General features: G+C 35.8%; 1 protein-coding gene and 6 non-coding genes across 7 annotated transcripts; all 7 read left to right on the plus strand.

Annotated features, from left to right (window-relative positions):
* Positions 1–50: 50 nt before the first annotated feature.
* Positions 51–16,555, plus strand: LOC108703381 (mitochondrial import inner membrane translocase subunit Tim23). The gene is made up of 7 exons (XM_018239457.2): positions 51–187; positions 875–933; positions 2,246–2,339; positions 5,621–5,705; positions 10,286–10,344; positions 14,073–14,183; positions 15,743–16,555. Exons 1-7 carry the CDS (start codon positions 82–84, stop codon positions 15,856–15,858), a joined length of 630 nt encoding a protein of 209 aa, XP_018094946.1. The 5' UTR covers positions 51–81; the 3' UTR covers positions 15,859–16,555.
* On the plus strand, positions 3,911–4,110 carry LOC121396705. The gene has a single exon (XR_005963144.1). It is a non-coding gene; the product is annotated as a small nucleolar RNA SNORA74 (small nucleolar RNA).
* On the plus strand, positions 6,953–7,155 carry LOC121396701. The gene has a single exon (XR_005963141.1). It is a non-coding gene; the product is annotated as a small nucleolar RNA SNORA74 (small nucleolar RNA).
* On the plus strand, positions 10,372–10,575 carry LOC121396700. The gene has a single exon (XR_005963140.1). It is a non-coding gene; the product is annotated as a small nucleolar RNA SNORA74 (small nucleolar RNA).
* On the plus strand, positions 11,580–11,783 carry LOC121396702. The gene has a single exon (XR_005963142.1). It is a non-coding gene; the product is annotated as a small nucleolar RNA SNORA74 (small nucleolar RNA).
* LOC121396703 lies at positions 12,798–13,001 on the plus strand. The gene has a single exon (XR_005963143.1). It is a non-coding gene; the product is annotated as a small nucleolar RNA SNORA74 (small nucleolar RNA).
* Positions 14,556–14,725, plus strand: LOC121396706. Its single transcript, XR_005963145.1, has one exon. It is a non-coding gene; the product is annotated as a small nucleolar RNA SNORA74 (small nucleolar RNA).
* Positions 16,556–16,673: the final 118 nt, after the last annotated feature.

Consider the following 16,673-nt stretch of genomic DNA (forward strand, 5'->3'; position numbering starts at 1 on the left):
GAAGAGGTCAGAGAGGAGAATTTGGTGGCTCGAGGGTGAAGTCTGGTATTATTGCATAGAACGGTGTCAAACCCTGTTAAAATGGACACAAACCACCCCGGATCAGCGGGCGGCAGAGGAGGAATCGGTAGTATTTTCGGCGGAGGATCCCCCGGTTATTCTCACTCAGATCTTGCTGGCGTGCCATGTGAGTAACACGAGGGATATTTGGACAAGATGGTGGAAAGGGCCATTACTGGGGAATAGTCCACCCTGCGGAACTGGGTGTTGCTAAACTGCATTTCGTATTAACAAAAGTCAGTTTTTGCATGTTTTGATGAACGGAGTAGATTTAGAAGGGACATGCGGCAGGATAGGCATACTATAATAGGCATACTATAATAGGCATACTATAATAGGCATACTATAATAGGCATACTATAATAGGCATACTAGAATAGCTGAGCGGTGGTTGGATGTTTCTGTGCGTTGTGGAGATCAGGTTTAATAAAAACAAATAGTACCTGTAATGTAGTAATCCTGAGAAGCCAGTCACCAATTGCAGCAACCCCACAGTGCAGAATTTATATTGTACTATAAGGCATGTGTAAAGTAGACTAACCAGGAGAAAAAGTCCTTTCTATGGGGTTAGTTTGAGGTCAGTTTACTTCTCACCTTTGGTAAGTACCGCTTCTCATAAGCGCTGGGTGGCTCGGTAGTGAATCTAGTGTAGTGACTCCAAAAATCCCCCTCCATTTAGTTATTACTACTATGTAGCTGGAGAACTACTTGGTTTTAGCCGTACATCGTAACTGAGAAAATAAATGCGATTTAGTTTAAAGGAATTGTGCCTTTGTTTATTTTTCGTTAACATTTGTGTTTTCTTAATCCCCAGTAACTGGAATGAGCCCTCTTTCTCCATATTTAAATGTGGATCCAAGGTATTTAGTTCAGGTAGGACATTTTTTTTTTTTTAAAATATTCCTTTTGTAAATGGCACTTCTATGTTATTAACTGACAACTTTTGTGTGTTGCAGCTCTTAAATTTGAGGTTTTTAAATCATCAGTTCCTTTTCTGGTCTTTTAAGGACTCTGTCTAAAATTGAGAATGTTTAGTGCAAAAAATATGATTCTGGTCAGTATAGAATAAAAAGGATTCTGTTATCTTTAAAATATGGCTGCTCCCCTTTTAAAATTTTAGTAAGTCCAAAAACTGTTTTTTCCCCTGTATATGTGAGACAAGACTTTCCTGTTTTATTCCATTCATGAAAAGCAGGCAAGAATTTTTACTACAGACTACACTATACAATGCAGCTTCCTTGAGAACCACTTCATACAATAGGACCTCTTGTAGATATTTAAATATCTAGATATCTGAATTTAAGGCCATATTCAAGTAGGCATTCTGCAGACCTCACTAATTTACTTTGTATACATAACTATTTGTGAATAACTTGTGTTAGGTATGAGCATGGAAGCTATTGATTAGTAATGATTATTTGTGCATCAAATCAATATTAACTATGCCTGTGATTAAATTACTTCTTGCTATGATTAGCTAATTTAGCTTTGTGATGAAAACCTGACCGTGAGAAAGCAAATTTAATATGTAACAATGAAAATAGAACTTGGCAAAAACTAGAAAAACGTTGATAAAAGTTAACGTAGAGACTGATGATTATGAGATACATATTTGTATAACATTTGCTATTAATGCAAAAATGTAACAAATCATAGTGACAAAGCAATTTATAGCCAGTGAAATGTTAGCTATATATGATGATAATGTTGTTATACTCTACTACATTATAAATGTTCATATAGAGGGAGAGCTCCCCTGACTACTGAATGCATCTGTATTCTGCGCTTGATATAACAATAAACTTCCTTCTCTGATAAAATTTATTTTCCAAGCTCTGTCTTTAGAGTTGCCAGACCTAAGAAAACCCGAACGGTTTTCAGTTTTCATTGGACTGTGTATGGCCACCTTAAGCCTCAGGTGACCATACACACTAAACTGATGTATAAGGTGAAGCGCAGATGCCGTGCCTCACAGTTGGCTGGGATGTACACAACTCACAATAGAGCTTAGTAGTCAGTAGTTTGGCAAGTGGTGCATCTCTTCTGTTAAAGAGCAAATCTAAGGGGAAATATTGTGCCACAAAAAGTTATTAATTTTGAAAATAATTTTTGACATCACTGAAATTAAGTTTCCCTTGTCTTTTTGATGTTTTATAGATATCGATTGTTTTTGTTTTTTCTATAGGACACTGATGAATTTATATTACCCACTGGTGCAAACAAGACTCGTGGCAGATTTGAGTTGGCATTTTTTACAATTGGGGGTTGCTGTATATCAGGTTAGTTTTTATAGTTTTATGTTTCATTTAAAGGGGTTATTCACCTTCAGTTAAATGCAGTTATCAGAGCAGATATGTAATTTAAGTAAATATGTAATGCATGTCTTTAAGAAAATCAATTTTGTATTTATTTTTTTAAATACCTGTAAACTTAGCATTTCATTCTAGGGCAGGTGTTACTAGAGGCATCAGGGAAGGGGTCGTCAACCCCTTTTTGCACAGGATTGTATCAGTTTGTTGAATCTCAACGTAACACTTCAAATCTACTGCGCATGTCCATATCTTATTTATGCTTTCCTCTGCACGCAGGCAGGAGCCATTTTGTGGACACTGTAATTAAGACAAGTTGTGTATCACCCCGAAATCTAGTGTATGAGCCCGAATGGGGGACATAATGCCCATACACATTGCCCTACACAATTATAGAGTGTTAGGAGTGAGGGGGAATGTGGGGAGGGTAGTGACATCTAGGAAGTGCTGAGGCAGGGCAGGTAATACTTGATTGACAGCTCAGATGTTTAAGCACTTTTAAAACGGGTATGGATGCGTTAATGATAAAAAATAATTTGGCTTCCATGTTTTAATTTGCTAACTGCTTTTTATATGTAGGTGACAGGTCCACTTTAAGAACTTAAAGGGTTCCTCTACCGAAAAAGTGTTTTTGCAGTAAAGAGCAACTATCAAATATATATTAATTTAAACGTATCTTATTTGTAAATGGAATTGCTATTGCAATCAATTTCTGCCTCTTACAATTTTTTTTTTTTTTTAATAAAAGACCCAAATTACTAAAATGCCTTTCACAGTGTTTAATAGACCTACAAAGAAGGAACAAATCATTCCCATAGTATTGTCTTTATACTTTATAAAGTACCGTATACTTTATACTTGGAGAAATTAACGAAACATAGAATGCATTTTAGGAATTGGGATAGAGTAAAATTCTGATAAGTTGTTTCTATAGTCTGGCAAACTGAGAAGGCAATAGCACAGACCAACATGTGCAATCCCTATGTATGCCTATGCATTCCTGTAAACATCCAGATTTGTGTGAAAACTGGTTTGTTTGACTGTGTTAACAGCCCCATGTATTCACATTGTTCAGTTAAACGTTTGAAAACATTTGTGGTTATTGTACACTATGGAAATTGGTAGAATAGTACTCTTAATTGCTTACTTATGTATGTGTTTTACTTATCCGATGCATACTTGTTCCCTAGATGTTGATTAGTCTCTCAGAGCCATGTGGCAGTGTGTACTGCAAATTTTAGGCGTGGGGGGTCTCTGTATTTATAATAGATTTTCATGTTTTAGGTTGGGTTAATTTGGGTATCTTTTGACACGATGATAATGCATAGGGTCAAATGAGACTAAATTGATTTTGTATGAAGCATTTGTTATGGAAGACTTCTGAGGAAACCTTGCAGACAGTTATTTCAGAGGCTCAACAGAACTGGTAAGGACCTAGAATATGTTTTGTTTGATCTATGCTATTTGTAAATAGTATGCTGGTTTAAATTGCATTGTCACTCTAATCTGTGGTTGTGACAGTTATGACTTTCAGAATGGATGCCAGTTTTTGTCAGCTGTCCAGTGTTTTTCAATGACTGTGATAGCGTTACACTTCTGGGAGATAAAGACGCTGCTTTTCTTGCTAAGTGTACGTCATTGTTCTAGTGATTTATCACTGGCTTTGGGCAGTATTAGGCTTCTTTGAGAGTGTGCCCAAAATTAGCTTTGGCTGATGGGTGCTAGTCTGGAAGCATACACACACTTGATGTGTTGTAAGGACAAGGTTACATGGATAATTGACTCCATTGCTCTCCGCTTGGGTTTTTTTCTGCAGATTGAGAGAAGCAGATCCCCCCTCCATTCCGCAGCTCCATTTATCTGCACTGAAAAGTATAGCTGGATCATAGAGTGAAGATTGGCCTGGAAAATGCACTGCACTGCCCTTTTCCCCATATAGTGGTAGATTTGAGAATAAAACTGCAAAGCCCCACCACTGCTCCTCTACTTGCATTGTATGGAATGCAGTATCTTATCTGAAAGCATTTCTGTTTTGAAGTGCTGGCTCTTTTTGAAAGCACAGGATCAGACAAAAAATTTTTTGGTTCAAGAATAAAATTTTAAATAGCCCCTCTGGGGCAAATTGGAGCGGCTTCAGATGGGTTTTTTTGCCTTCCTCTGGATCAACTGGCAGGCAGTTTAAAAAAAGTAAAAAGGTTGAACTTGATGGATGTGTGTCTTTTTTTAACCTAACTTACTATGTTGCTATGAGTGAATTATTTGTAAACTGTGTAATTTCAAAATAAAAAGCATACCACAAAAATCATGACTGATTCGCTAACACATTAGCAAAATGCCTATTTTAGAGAATTATTGTTACTTGGTGCTCACACCTATCACTATTCGTGAATCTGACACTACCTTTTGCATCAATTTGTAGTTTTGTATACCTTTGTTGCCTAATTGTTTCCCTTATGACTAACTGAGACAAACTGTTTAGTAATACAAAGCATATACATTTAAGTTAAAATACATTATATTATTTCTGATCTAAAATGAGTAATCTCGTCAGGTAATTTAGCAATCACTGCTGAATTCAGCAAAATTACCTGCTTTAAAATTAGTTACAGAAAAAAAAAGCTTAACGAAAGAATAATTACATTTCACATTTAGACTACATTATACAAAGGTCTCTGGTATGACTTGTGTTTCAGTTATGTTTATTTATCATTTATTATCACTTCGCTTTTGAAAGTTGTTTGCTATAAGCTATTTTTATAACTTAAAGGGGTAGTTCACCTTTAAGTTAACTTTTAGTATGTTATAGAATGGCCAATTCCAAACAACTTTTTAATTGTTTTTTCATTATTCTTTGTAGTTTTTAACTTTTCTTCTTCCAACTTTAAAATGGAGGTCACTGACCCCATCTGAAAACAAATGCTCTGTAAAGCTACACATTTATTGTTCTTCTATGTTCTATTCCCCTTTCTAGTCTGGCCTCTTCTATTCTTATTCCAGTCTCTTATTCAAATCCGGGCATAGTTGCTAGGGTAATTTGGACCCTAGCAACAACATTGCTGAAATTGCAAACTGGAGAGCTACTGAATAAAAAGCTAAATGACAAATGAAAATAATAAAAAATGAAAACCACTGGAAATTATCATTCTCTACACTGTACTAAAAACAAATTTAAAGGTGAACAACCCCTTTAACTAATTCATTTGTTTTATGTACCATATATATCTAAATACACTTTTTATTTTTTAATTTAGGAGCAGCATTTGGAGCACTGAATGGTCTGAGGCTTGGATTTAAAGAAACCCAGAACATGGCCTGGTCCAAACCCAAAAATGTTCAGTAAGTGAGGAAAATTATTGGTTTGGTACAGCATTTGCAAACCAGATAATATAAATACAGTTCTAGATATATCTAAAGATCTAGCGCTACAGTTTTCTTTTGTTTGTATTTTTGTATTATAATCTTTGACCCAAATGTTTCCTTTGCTGATGACATATAAAGCAAATATAATAAGTATTCTACTTTAGGTGAGTGGCGTACACAGCATTTTTTTCTGCTTCTTTGACCAACTCCCATGTGTCTTGTGTGTGCACTGACAAAGTGTTGGCTAATCAACACATTCCCAGAATTTATTCTCTTGTGAAAATGCCTATGTTTGCTTTTTCAAATATAAATCCACCCAATGTGCCCTATGACATTCATATGCTGTGTCTACCAGTACGAACACAAGATGGGTAGGATGGAGCAGATTGACCAGTGGAGAACAAGGAATCCACAACTCAGAAGTGAAGAGCTGTGCCTCTGACGATGCCCCCAGTAGTTCCCTATCTTCTTATTGGCTATATATGTCACAATATAAGTCTTATTTAGCAGTTCATTCAGATAATTGGTATATTACAGCTCAGAAACTAGCACAATTAGCATGGAATTTAAAAACTAGCCATGTAGCATCAGCTTATATGACCGTCAAACCTCATTTTCTGCTTGATAATTTGAAACAAGCTTGGCTTCTCAACAGCTGCTATATACAGAGTAGTCGGCACAGCCTCCTGGCTTTTTCTTTCTTGTGGTGCAGGTTTTCCAGTGGCTACTTTTCCACGGGTATACACTTTGCAGTTACAAGACGAAACAGCACCACCTTCCTTTAAAATTAAAATGCCTTTATTAAAGCTGCTACTTGTTCAAGTGGCCAGCACACTCTCAAGTTTTGACCCAGGTGCAAGTTAAAGAAAATATATAATCCGAAAAAGGCCAGCAACACAGGGAATTTCCTTCCCTATGTGAAACGTTACATTGGTTGCTTTAGTATATATATACACACACACACACACACACACATAATTATATATATATATATATATATATATATATATATATATATATATATATATAGCATTGCTTTAGTATATACACACACACATAATTATATATATATATATATATATATATATATATATATATATATATATATATATATATATATATATATATAGCATTCATTTTTACGGTTTTGGTTCTCCTTTGATAAATCTTCTATGGTGGTGCTGTTAACAAAGCTATTTCACACTTGTGCTTCATTAGTAATTCCCAGCAGTTGTCAGCTGTCTGGCACTTTTCCATGCCTGTTATGGTGTTACACTGCTGGTAGATAAAATCACTGCCCCCTTATGCTAAGTGCCATTGTAACTGTTCTGGTCACATGTCACTTGCATTGGGCAGTGCCAGGCTTCCTCGAGAGTGTGCTGAACATTTGTTTTGAATGTTAAGTGCTAGTCTGGAAGCACACATGCAGAAGACCGGAGATCGGAAGGTGGTGCCCATGAGCTCCACTGCGCTTACTCTGCACCCATACGTGAGCAAAGTGTAAGGGGCACTTTCAGGTAACAAACTATGCGGGGGGGAAGCAGGGACTACCTAGGTTAGTAGCTAGGGGCTTTTCTTATTGGGAGGGTTTAGTTTAGGAGCATCACTTGTAACTGAAGATTAGTCAGTCTAAAAAAATTTCAGCACCTAGGAGTGTATCTTCTTGTAACTGAAGTTCAGCCAGAATAATACATTTTATTCAGCACCTAGAAGTATCTCTTGTTCTAATTGAAGTTCAGTCACTCCGTCTAAATTGTTATACAGGGCCTAGTATCTGCTCTTGTTCTAATTGAATTTCAGTCCAGTGTGGGATTGGCCCACTGGAATACCAAGAAAACTCAAGATGGGCCCTCTTGCTCGTAACCATTTGGCCTATTTCATGGTCATTCCCTATTTCTTTATAATGGAAGAATAGAGTATAGTATGTAGAGATAAAAGAGAAAGTTGTTCAGTATATATCAAGATGATGTTGGAAGCATGCATGCAAATGTCTTAATGGGCCCTGATAAAATGTCTAGTATTTAAAGAGCCACCTGTTCCAAAAAGTGGAAATGTTTAAATGCTATTTGACTTTAAATGTTTCTTTGCAGCAACAGTAATATTAAAGGAAAACTATACCCCCAAAATGAATACTTAAGCAACAGATAGTTTATATAAAATTGAATGACATATTAAAGAATCTTACCAAACTGGAATATATATTTACATAAATATTGCCCTTTTACATCTCTTGCCTTGAACCACCATTTCGTGACTCTATCTGTGCTGCCTCAGAGATCACCTGACCAGAAATACTACAACACTAACTGTAACAGGAAGAAGTGAGGAAGCAAAAGGCAGAGCTCTGTCTGTTAATTGGCTCATGTGACCTTACATGTGGTTTGTATGTGTGCACAGTGAATCTTACGATCTCAGGGGGCGGCCCTTATTTTTTAAAATGGCAATTTTCTATTTATGATTACACAATGGCACATACTACTAAAAAAGTATATTATTATGATAATGGTTCATTTACATGAAGCAGGGTTTTACACATGAGCTGTTTTACTCAGTATCTTTTAATAGAGACCTACATTGTTTGGGGGGTATAGTTTTCCTTTAAATAATAATAAAACCGCAATATTAAAGGCAGCTATTAGAATTTATACCATACTTGCTAATATTCCGCATACTACTGAGAAATGTTATCAACTAAATGTAGCAAATTGTAACCATTCACAATGCTCACTGAGCTGCCAGACTAAGACACTAGAGACAGGAACATTAAACTTTAAACTGTGTTTGGAAGGTGTACAACCCCTTTACCCCTATACTAGAATATTCTTCATCTTGATGTGTATATATCCACAAATTACACCTGATCCTGTTAATCGGCACTTTTATAATGTAAGCTATTGTATTCGTCATGTACTATGTTATTATTGCTAAAAGCCCTGGTAGCAGACTCAACAGCAGCAAATAATCATGTAGGTAATAAAAAAGTGTGCTATAACCATGTAATAAATTGAAACAAAGCAGTTAAGTTTAATAGCCATTTAACTTAAAAAAAAAAAAAAAATTGAGGTAAATCGCACATTTTATATAGTGATGATGGTAGCTAGAAATTGTATGATACAGTATTTTATTTTCTATGAAGAGGTAAAAATTAATATAATTTAATATTTTTATCGGAGGCAAAACAATGTTTTTGGGTTTGTTTAATGTTTAAACGATTTTAGTAGATATAAGATGTGGAGAACCAAATTATGGAAGATCCCTTATCGGAAAACCCCCAGGTCCTGAGCATTATAAAAAATGTATAATTATTTTAATATGTATGTTGCCTTGCCAAAATGTATGCTGAAATATTCTATCTAATTTTCTTAATGTTTTGGGACAGTTTTATAATTTAATGCATTGTTAACAAAACCAAGTGATTTTAAAATATTAAAATCCTTTGTTGAGCCATAGAAATACTTGGCAAAATCATGGTTATCTCCCAGGTCTTCAGTTGGACTGTCCTGTTATATGTAAACTGGCATTATCTGTGCCTTTTTTCTTGTGTATGTCTTTGCCCACTATAAATGGATTTCTACTTTCCAGTATACATTTTAAAAAAAATCTTTTTTTTTGTTTGTTTTTTAAATGTAATTGCTATCGACATTATTTACGTATGCCTTTCTTTTCTGACTTTGAACCAGTGTACCATAATTTCGTTCTCATACAGGTCTGTCATCATCTGGTTTCTGCTTAATTGTTTTAGGTATCCGAACCAGAGAATATAGACCCAACTACTGCTTTTGTTTGTAATTTTATACATGCTCATTTTTTTATTATTCAAAAACCGTTTTCAGTGGCTATTCACTTTTAACGAAATACAGCAATAATATGAGGTAAAATCTAAAACTATGTACTGTATTTATACAATCATACAAAATCTGACTACAGTTGTACACTAAAGCTTCTGTAAAATGGAGTATTCTACCTTATTTTCAACTCTTGAACTTCGTTATTCAATCAAAGATTATCTTTAAAGAGGTATTTTATAGTTGAAATGGGATTTCACCACCAAGACAAAGCTTTCCTTCATACAATTTTTGTTCATGACATTTAAAGAAAACTATACCCCCTAACAATGTAGGTCTTAATATATTGCATAAAACAACCCACATGTAAAACCCTGCTTCATGTAAATAAACCATTTTCATAATATACTTTAAGTGTGTGCTATTGGGTAATCCTAAATAGAAAATTACCATTTTAAAAAATAAGGATCCTATGGTTCACACAAACAAGCCGTTCATGTCTTTTGCTTCCCACATGTCTTTCTGTTACATTTAAAGCTGAAGTATTTCTGGTCAGGTGATCTCTGAGGCAGCACAGAGAATATCATAAAATGGTTGTTCAAGGGAAAAGATGTAAAAGGGCAATATTAACTTAAAGAATCTTACCAAACTGGAATATATATATTTAACTATTTGTTTCTAAAGTATTCATTTTGGGGGTATAGTCTGAAAGTAGGACAAAAATGATTTTTACACTTGCTAACCAGAATATATTTTTTCCTTCACCTTTAGGATTTTAAATATGGTTACAAGGCAGGGAGCACTATGGGCTAACACCTTGGGATCTTTAGGTAAGTGAACTGAATAAATGAATTGCTCCCAGCGGTAGTCAGCTGTCCAGTGCTTACCAATGACTGAGATAGTGTTACACTGCTGGCAGATAAAGATATAGCCACTATATTCTAGATGCCCATGGCACCGTTCTGGTTTCATGTGACTCTAGAATCAGGCTGTGTCTTGCTTCCTTGAGAGTGCACCCTGATCTACTTTGGCCATTTGGTGCTAGTCTGGAAGCAAACACAACTGTATGGCAAACTTTTTTTTGTTTGGTGTTTTAATTAATAGTAGCTTCCTCCCTGTATTTTCGTTGCATGTGGGTTTTGAGGAAATACAGTAATTCAATATGCTACTATGTTTCTTCTGATTTCATAGGAGACGGCCTTTAAGAAAAACCTGTTTCATTTCCTTAAATGGATACTGTCATGGAAAAACATGTTTTTTCAAAAACACATCAGTAATAATAGTGCTGCTGCAGCAGAATTATGTACTGAAATCCATTTCTCAAAAGAGCAAACAGATTTTTGTATATTCAGTTTTGAAATCTGTTATGTGACTTGTGCCTGCACTTTAGAATGGAATTACTTTCTGGCAGGCTGTTATTTCTCCTACTTAATGTAACTGAATCAGTCTCAGTGGGACTTGGCTTTTACAATTTAGTGCTGTTCTAAGATCTTCTAGGCAGCTGTTCTCTTGTGTTAGGGAGCTGCTGACTCGTTACCTTCCCATTGTTCTGTTGTTAGGCTGCTGGGGGGGGTGAGGGGGTGATATCACTCCAACTTGCAGTACAGCAGTAAAGAGTGATTGATGTTTATCATAGCACAAGTCACATCACATGACTGGGGGCAGCTGGGAAATTGACAATATGTCTAGCCCCATGTCCGATTTCAAAATTGAATATAACTAAATCTGATTACTATCGGAAGGACAAATATGCATATACTTGCAAGTCCACTCTGATGAAACAATAAAACTTGAGTGAAAAATGTATATAATGTTACAATTCCCAGTGTGTTTCATGGGTCTTATGTACCCATGTTTTTTAGGAAATTAGCATTTTATAACCTATTAAAAGGGCCACTATATGATTTTATTACTCCGTACAACAGAATTGTTCTTTTCTAAAAATATTGCATTATTAGAAATGTAATTTTTATTATTAAATTAATGTTAGTTCTTCTGTTTTGTTTTTTGCTTCCCCCCCCCCCCTTGGGATCTTTAGGTAAGTGAACTGAATAAATGAATTGCTCCCAGCGGTAGTCAGCTGTCCGATGCTTACCAATGCCTGAGATAGTGTTACACTGCTGGCAGATAAAGATATAGCCATTATATTCTAGATGCCCATGGGACCGTTCTGGTTTCATGTGACTCTAGTATCAGGCTGTGTCTTGCTTCCTTGAGAGTGCACCCTGATCTACTTTGGCCATTTGGTGCTAGTCTGGAAGCAAACAAAACTGTATGGCAAACGTTTTTTGCTTGGTGTTTTAATTAATAACAGCTTCCTCCCTGCATTTTCATTGCATGTGCGTTTTGAGGAAATACAGTAATTCAATATGCTGCTATGTTTCTTCTGATTTCATAGGAGACAGGCCTTTTTAAGAAAAACCTGTTTCATTTCCTTAAAGGTATACTGTCATGGAAAAACATGTTTTTTCAAAAACACCAGTTAGTGCATATTTGTCCTTCCGATAGTAAACAGATTTAGTTATATTCAATTTTGAAATCGGACATGGGGCTAGACATTTTGTCAGTTTCCCAGCTGCCCCAGTCATGTGACTTGTGCCTGCACTTTAGGATGGAATTACGTTCTGGCAGGCTGTTATTTCTCCTACTTAATGTAACTGAATCAGTCTCAGTGGGACTTGGCTTTTACAATTTAGTGCTGTTCTTAGATCTTCCAGGCAGCTGTTCTCTTGTGTTAGGGAGCTGCTGACTCGTTACCTTCCCATTGTTCTGTTGATAGGCTGCTGGGGGGGGAGGGGGTAATATCACTCCAACTTGCAGTACAGCAGTAAAGAGTGATTGAAGTTTATCATAGCACAAGTCACATCACATGACTGGGGGCAGCTGGGAAATTGACAATATGTCTAGCCCCATGTCCGATTTTCAAAATTGAATATAACTAAATCTGATTACTATCGGAAGGACAAATATGCATATACTTGCAAGTCCACTCTGATGAAACCATAAAACTTGAGTGAAAAAAGTATATAAAGTTACAATTCCCAGTGTATTTCATGGGTCTTGTGTACCCATGTTTTTTTAGGAAATTAGCATGTTATAACCTATTAAAAGGGCCACTATATGATTTTATTACTCCGTACAACAGAATTGTTCTTTTCTAAAAATATTGCATTGTTAGAAATGTAATTTTTATTATTAAATTAATGTTAGATCTTCTGTTTTGTTTTTTGCTTCCCCCCCCCCTTGGGATCTTTAGGTAAGTGAACTGAATAAATGAATTGCTCCCAGCGGTAGTCAGCTGTCCGGTGCTTACCAATGACTGAGATAGTGTTACACTGCTGGCAGATAAAGATATAGCTATTATATTCTAGATGCCCATGGCACCGTTCTGGTTTCATGTGACTCTAGTATCAGGCTGTCTCTTGCTTCCTTGAGAGTGCACCCTGATCTACTTTGGCCATTTGGTGCTAGTCTGGAAGCAAACAAAACTGTATGGCAAACTTTTTTTTGTTTGGTGTTTTAATTAATAGTAGCTTCCTCCCTGCATTTTCATTGCATCTGTGTTTTGAGGAAATACAGTAATTCAATATGCTACTAGGTTTCTGCTGATTTCATAGACGGGCCTTTTTAAGAAAAACATCTCATTTCCTTAAACTGAAAATGGCATGGCTTGGATTTAAAGGAACAGTAACACTAAAAAAAGAAGTTTTTTAGCAATGAGAATATAATGTTGTGCCCCACTGGTACAACTGGTGTGTTTGTTTCAGAAACTTTACTTTTATACAAGCTGCTTTGTAGGCATGGGGGCAGCCATTTAAATCTGAAAAAGGAGAAAAGACGCAGGATACACAGCAGATAACAGAAGCTCTGTAGTATACAGTGGGCTTCTTCAGAACTTATCTGTAATCTGTGTATCCTGTGCATGAATTGCTGCCCCCGTGGCTACACAGCAGTTTGTTTATATAAACTATACTTGCATTTCAGAAGCAAACCCACCAGGTTTACCAGTGCAGGGCAACAGTACAAAATATTGTCATTCCTTTAAAACACACCTTCATTTTTGAAACTTTTGTTACTGTTTTTCTTTAAAGGCTTTAGGCTCATGTGGCAGATATCTTAGCTGGTGGAGAAGCACCCAAAATATGACACTAGTCTTGTTTACTTAATGTATTCCATGTAACAAGTGGATTGTGTCAGGGATAATAAGCTAAGCGCTTTCTAAAGGCATCAATCCATTGTGATTTTTCCACAAATACCCCTTGTATCGGAAGGACAAATACACATATACTTGCAAGTCCAATAATAATACTTGGACTTGCAAGTAAAACTTGAGTGAAAAAAAGTATATAAAGTTACAATTCCCAGTGTATTTCATGGGTCTTATGTACCCAAGTTTTTTCAGGAAATTAGCATTTTATAACATGTTAAAATGGCCACTATATGATTTTATTACTCCTTATAACAGAATTGTTCGTTTCTAAAAATACTGCATAGTTTGAAATGTAATTTTTATTATTAAATTAATGTTAGTTCTTCTGTTTCCCCCCCCCCCCCCCAGCATTACTGTACAGTGCCTTTGGGGTTATTATAGAAAAGACACGAGGAGCAGAGGATGATCTCAACACTATAGCTGCTGGCACAATGACTGGGATGCTCTACAAATCCACAGGTGCTTCTACTGAAACCATAGCATTTGGTTTACTCTTCTTTTTTAAGGAAGTTATTGAGTAACGGGCATCTGTTTTTATTGTACATAAATATATGAAATTTAATTAAGTATATTTAATTATATTTTTAGATTAGCATCCATATTTCTACTTCCATAATACTCTAGAGTCATGAGTACCCAGTAAAACATGTCTGAATTGTGCTACTTGCTGAAACTTGTGTATTCTAAAAAGTGCACAATAATGTTAAATATGAGCGTTGGACATTGCCCTGGCGTTACATAGGCTGTTTGAAAGCACTAAGGTTACTCCAAGGTGGAATATAGACTCCTGAGGCATACCTTACCAAGCCTTGAGTTTAAATGTAACAAATATTCAGTGGTAGTCAGCTATCCAGTGCTTGTTTGTGCCTGAGATTGTGTTACACCACTGGAAGAAAAAGGCACTGCTGCAGCTACTGAACTGGTGCTGTAGTGTCATTCTTCACTGAAAGGGCCTTAACCTACAAATCTGGTTTTATGGCACTAGTCTGGAAGAGCACATTTTACTGAAGATGTACTGGAAAGTCTAGTTATGAAAAATTCTTTAATCTCATGTTCCTTTTGTGCTCAAGCAGTGTTGTCAGACAGGCTGTTTAAAGACTTCTTTAAACAGGCAGTTCATGTTTAAATAAAAATAAACTAATAGTGTAGAAAATCTGTGACCTTCCAGTTTGGAACGTGCTAGGGTCTGCTAGCAGTCTGGAGTAGTTTGGAAGTCTGGGTGAAAAATTAATAGGGGTTGACCTTTTATAGTACAGGTATGGGATTGGTTATCCGGAAACCCGTTATCCAGAAAGTTCCAAATTAGGCGGTTTAAAAATGACTTCCTTTTTTCTCTGTAATAATAAAACAGTATAAGGTACTGTTTTATTATTACAGAGAAAAAGGAAGTCATTTTTAAATTAAGATTATTTGATTATAATGGAGTCTATGGGAGACATAGTAACTAAAACAGTACCTTGTACTTGATTCAAACTAAGATCTAATTAATCCTTATTGGAAGCAGAACCAGTCTATTGGGTTATGTTAATGTTTAAATGATTTTCTAGTAGACTTAAGGTATGAAGATCCAAAATACCAAAAGATCCGTTATCCGGAAAATCCCAGGTCCCAAGCATTCTGGATTAAGGTTCTCGTTGAAAATTTGATTTTAATCGGGGCATGCCAAAAAGTTTGTAAGTTTCCTCTGGATACTTGCATAATAGGGACCTCCAATGCTAAGCTCCTCTGTGGCAGGAGCAAATATGAATGAGAAATATGTTGTTGGGACTACATAAAAGGGTAATAATAAAATAACTTACACAACTGTGGCAGTTGCTGCAATATATCTGTATCCCGCTTTGATTGGAGTGTTTATCATGTCCATTTAATTTGGTCTTCACTGATAATTTTATAGCTAAAATTCTGTTTTTTATTGGGACAACTATCCTAATTCATATGTGAATCTGATGATCAGATGTCATTGAGATTGTAATAAATGATACATGTTTTGAAAGATTGACAACTTCTTTCTTTTACAGGCGGTTTGCGTGGTGTGGCTCGTGGTGGATTCGCTGGTTTGGCTCTTGCAGGCGCGTTTGCGCTATATAATAACTGGGAACACATCAAAGGCTCTTCGTCACGAGTGTCATTATAATATAAACTTTCTGGACTGCAAAAAGAGAATCTGTAATCATTCTTGTGAACGCTTACTTGCTGTATATAGTACCATTCTGCTTCAGGTTCCACAAGCCGAGTCTGTTTTATGAAGCCTTTATCCTCAGTCCAAAAACCCGATCTAGCCGCACATGACTTTCAAAGATAATTTGGCCACAGCCTTTCATATGCAGTGCTCTCCTCGTGTCATAAATAAAATATTTGTGTACATTTTCTGCTATTTAAATACAATATACAAGTGCACATGTATATCTAAAAGTTGTTTAATTTTGACCTTCTCCTGAATTTTTATTGCACATACCTACAAGCTGTATAGATCTTGTATGTGCTGCAAGGTAGAGTAGTAATGCTTTATTACAAAGAAATACCTATGGGACTAAAAATGAAACCAGCTTCATCTGTTTTGAATTCAATTCAAGCAAGTCGCTAAGTAACGTGTACTTTATTTTTGTTTTTATGATCTTTTTCGAAGTAAATTCTGTTTAACCATAAAAGTCTTACCTTATAAAAGGTATTCATCCATAGATATTGTAAATATAATTGATGATATAATCTAGAGGCATTAAGTGGGGACCCCCTCTCTGGTCTACAGAACAAGGTGTTTATTTTTAATTGATCAATGTGTTAGTGAGTTTTCTTATATACTGTAAAATACAGTTTTAATTCTGTTAATGTAATTATAGTTTTGTCATAATTTCATATGAATATCCAGTATATGGGGGGGGAGGAAGGTTTGGTAGGGTTGTGACCAAAACTTTTGTTGCTGGGTATGAATTATCTATTTTTCACTTTGCC

Source organism: Xenopus laevis, chromosome 7S, assembly GCF_017654675.1.
Source record: "Xenopus laevis strain J_2021 chromosome 7S, Xenopus_laevis_v10.1, whole genome shotgun sequence".
Lineage (NCBI taxonomy): Eukaryota > Metazoa > Chordata > Amphibia > Anura > Pipidae > Xenopus > Xenopus laevis.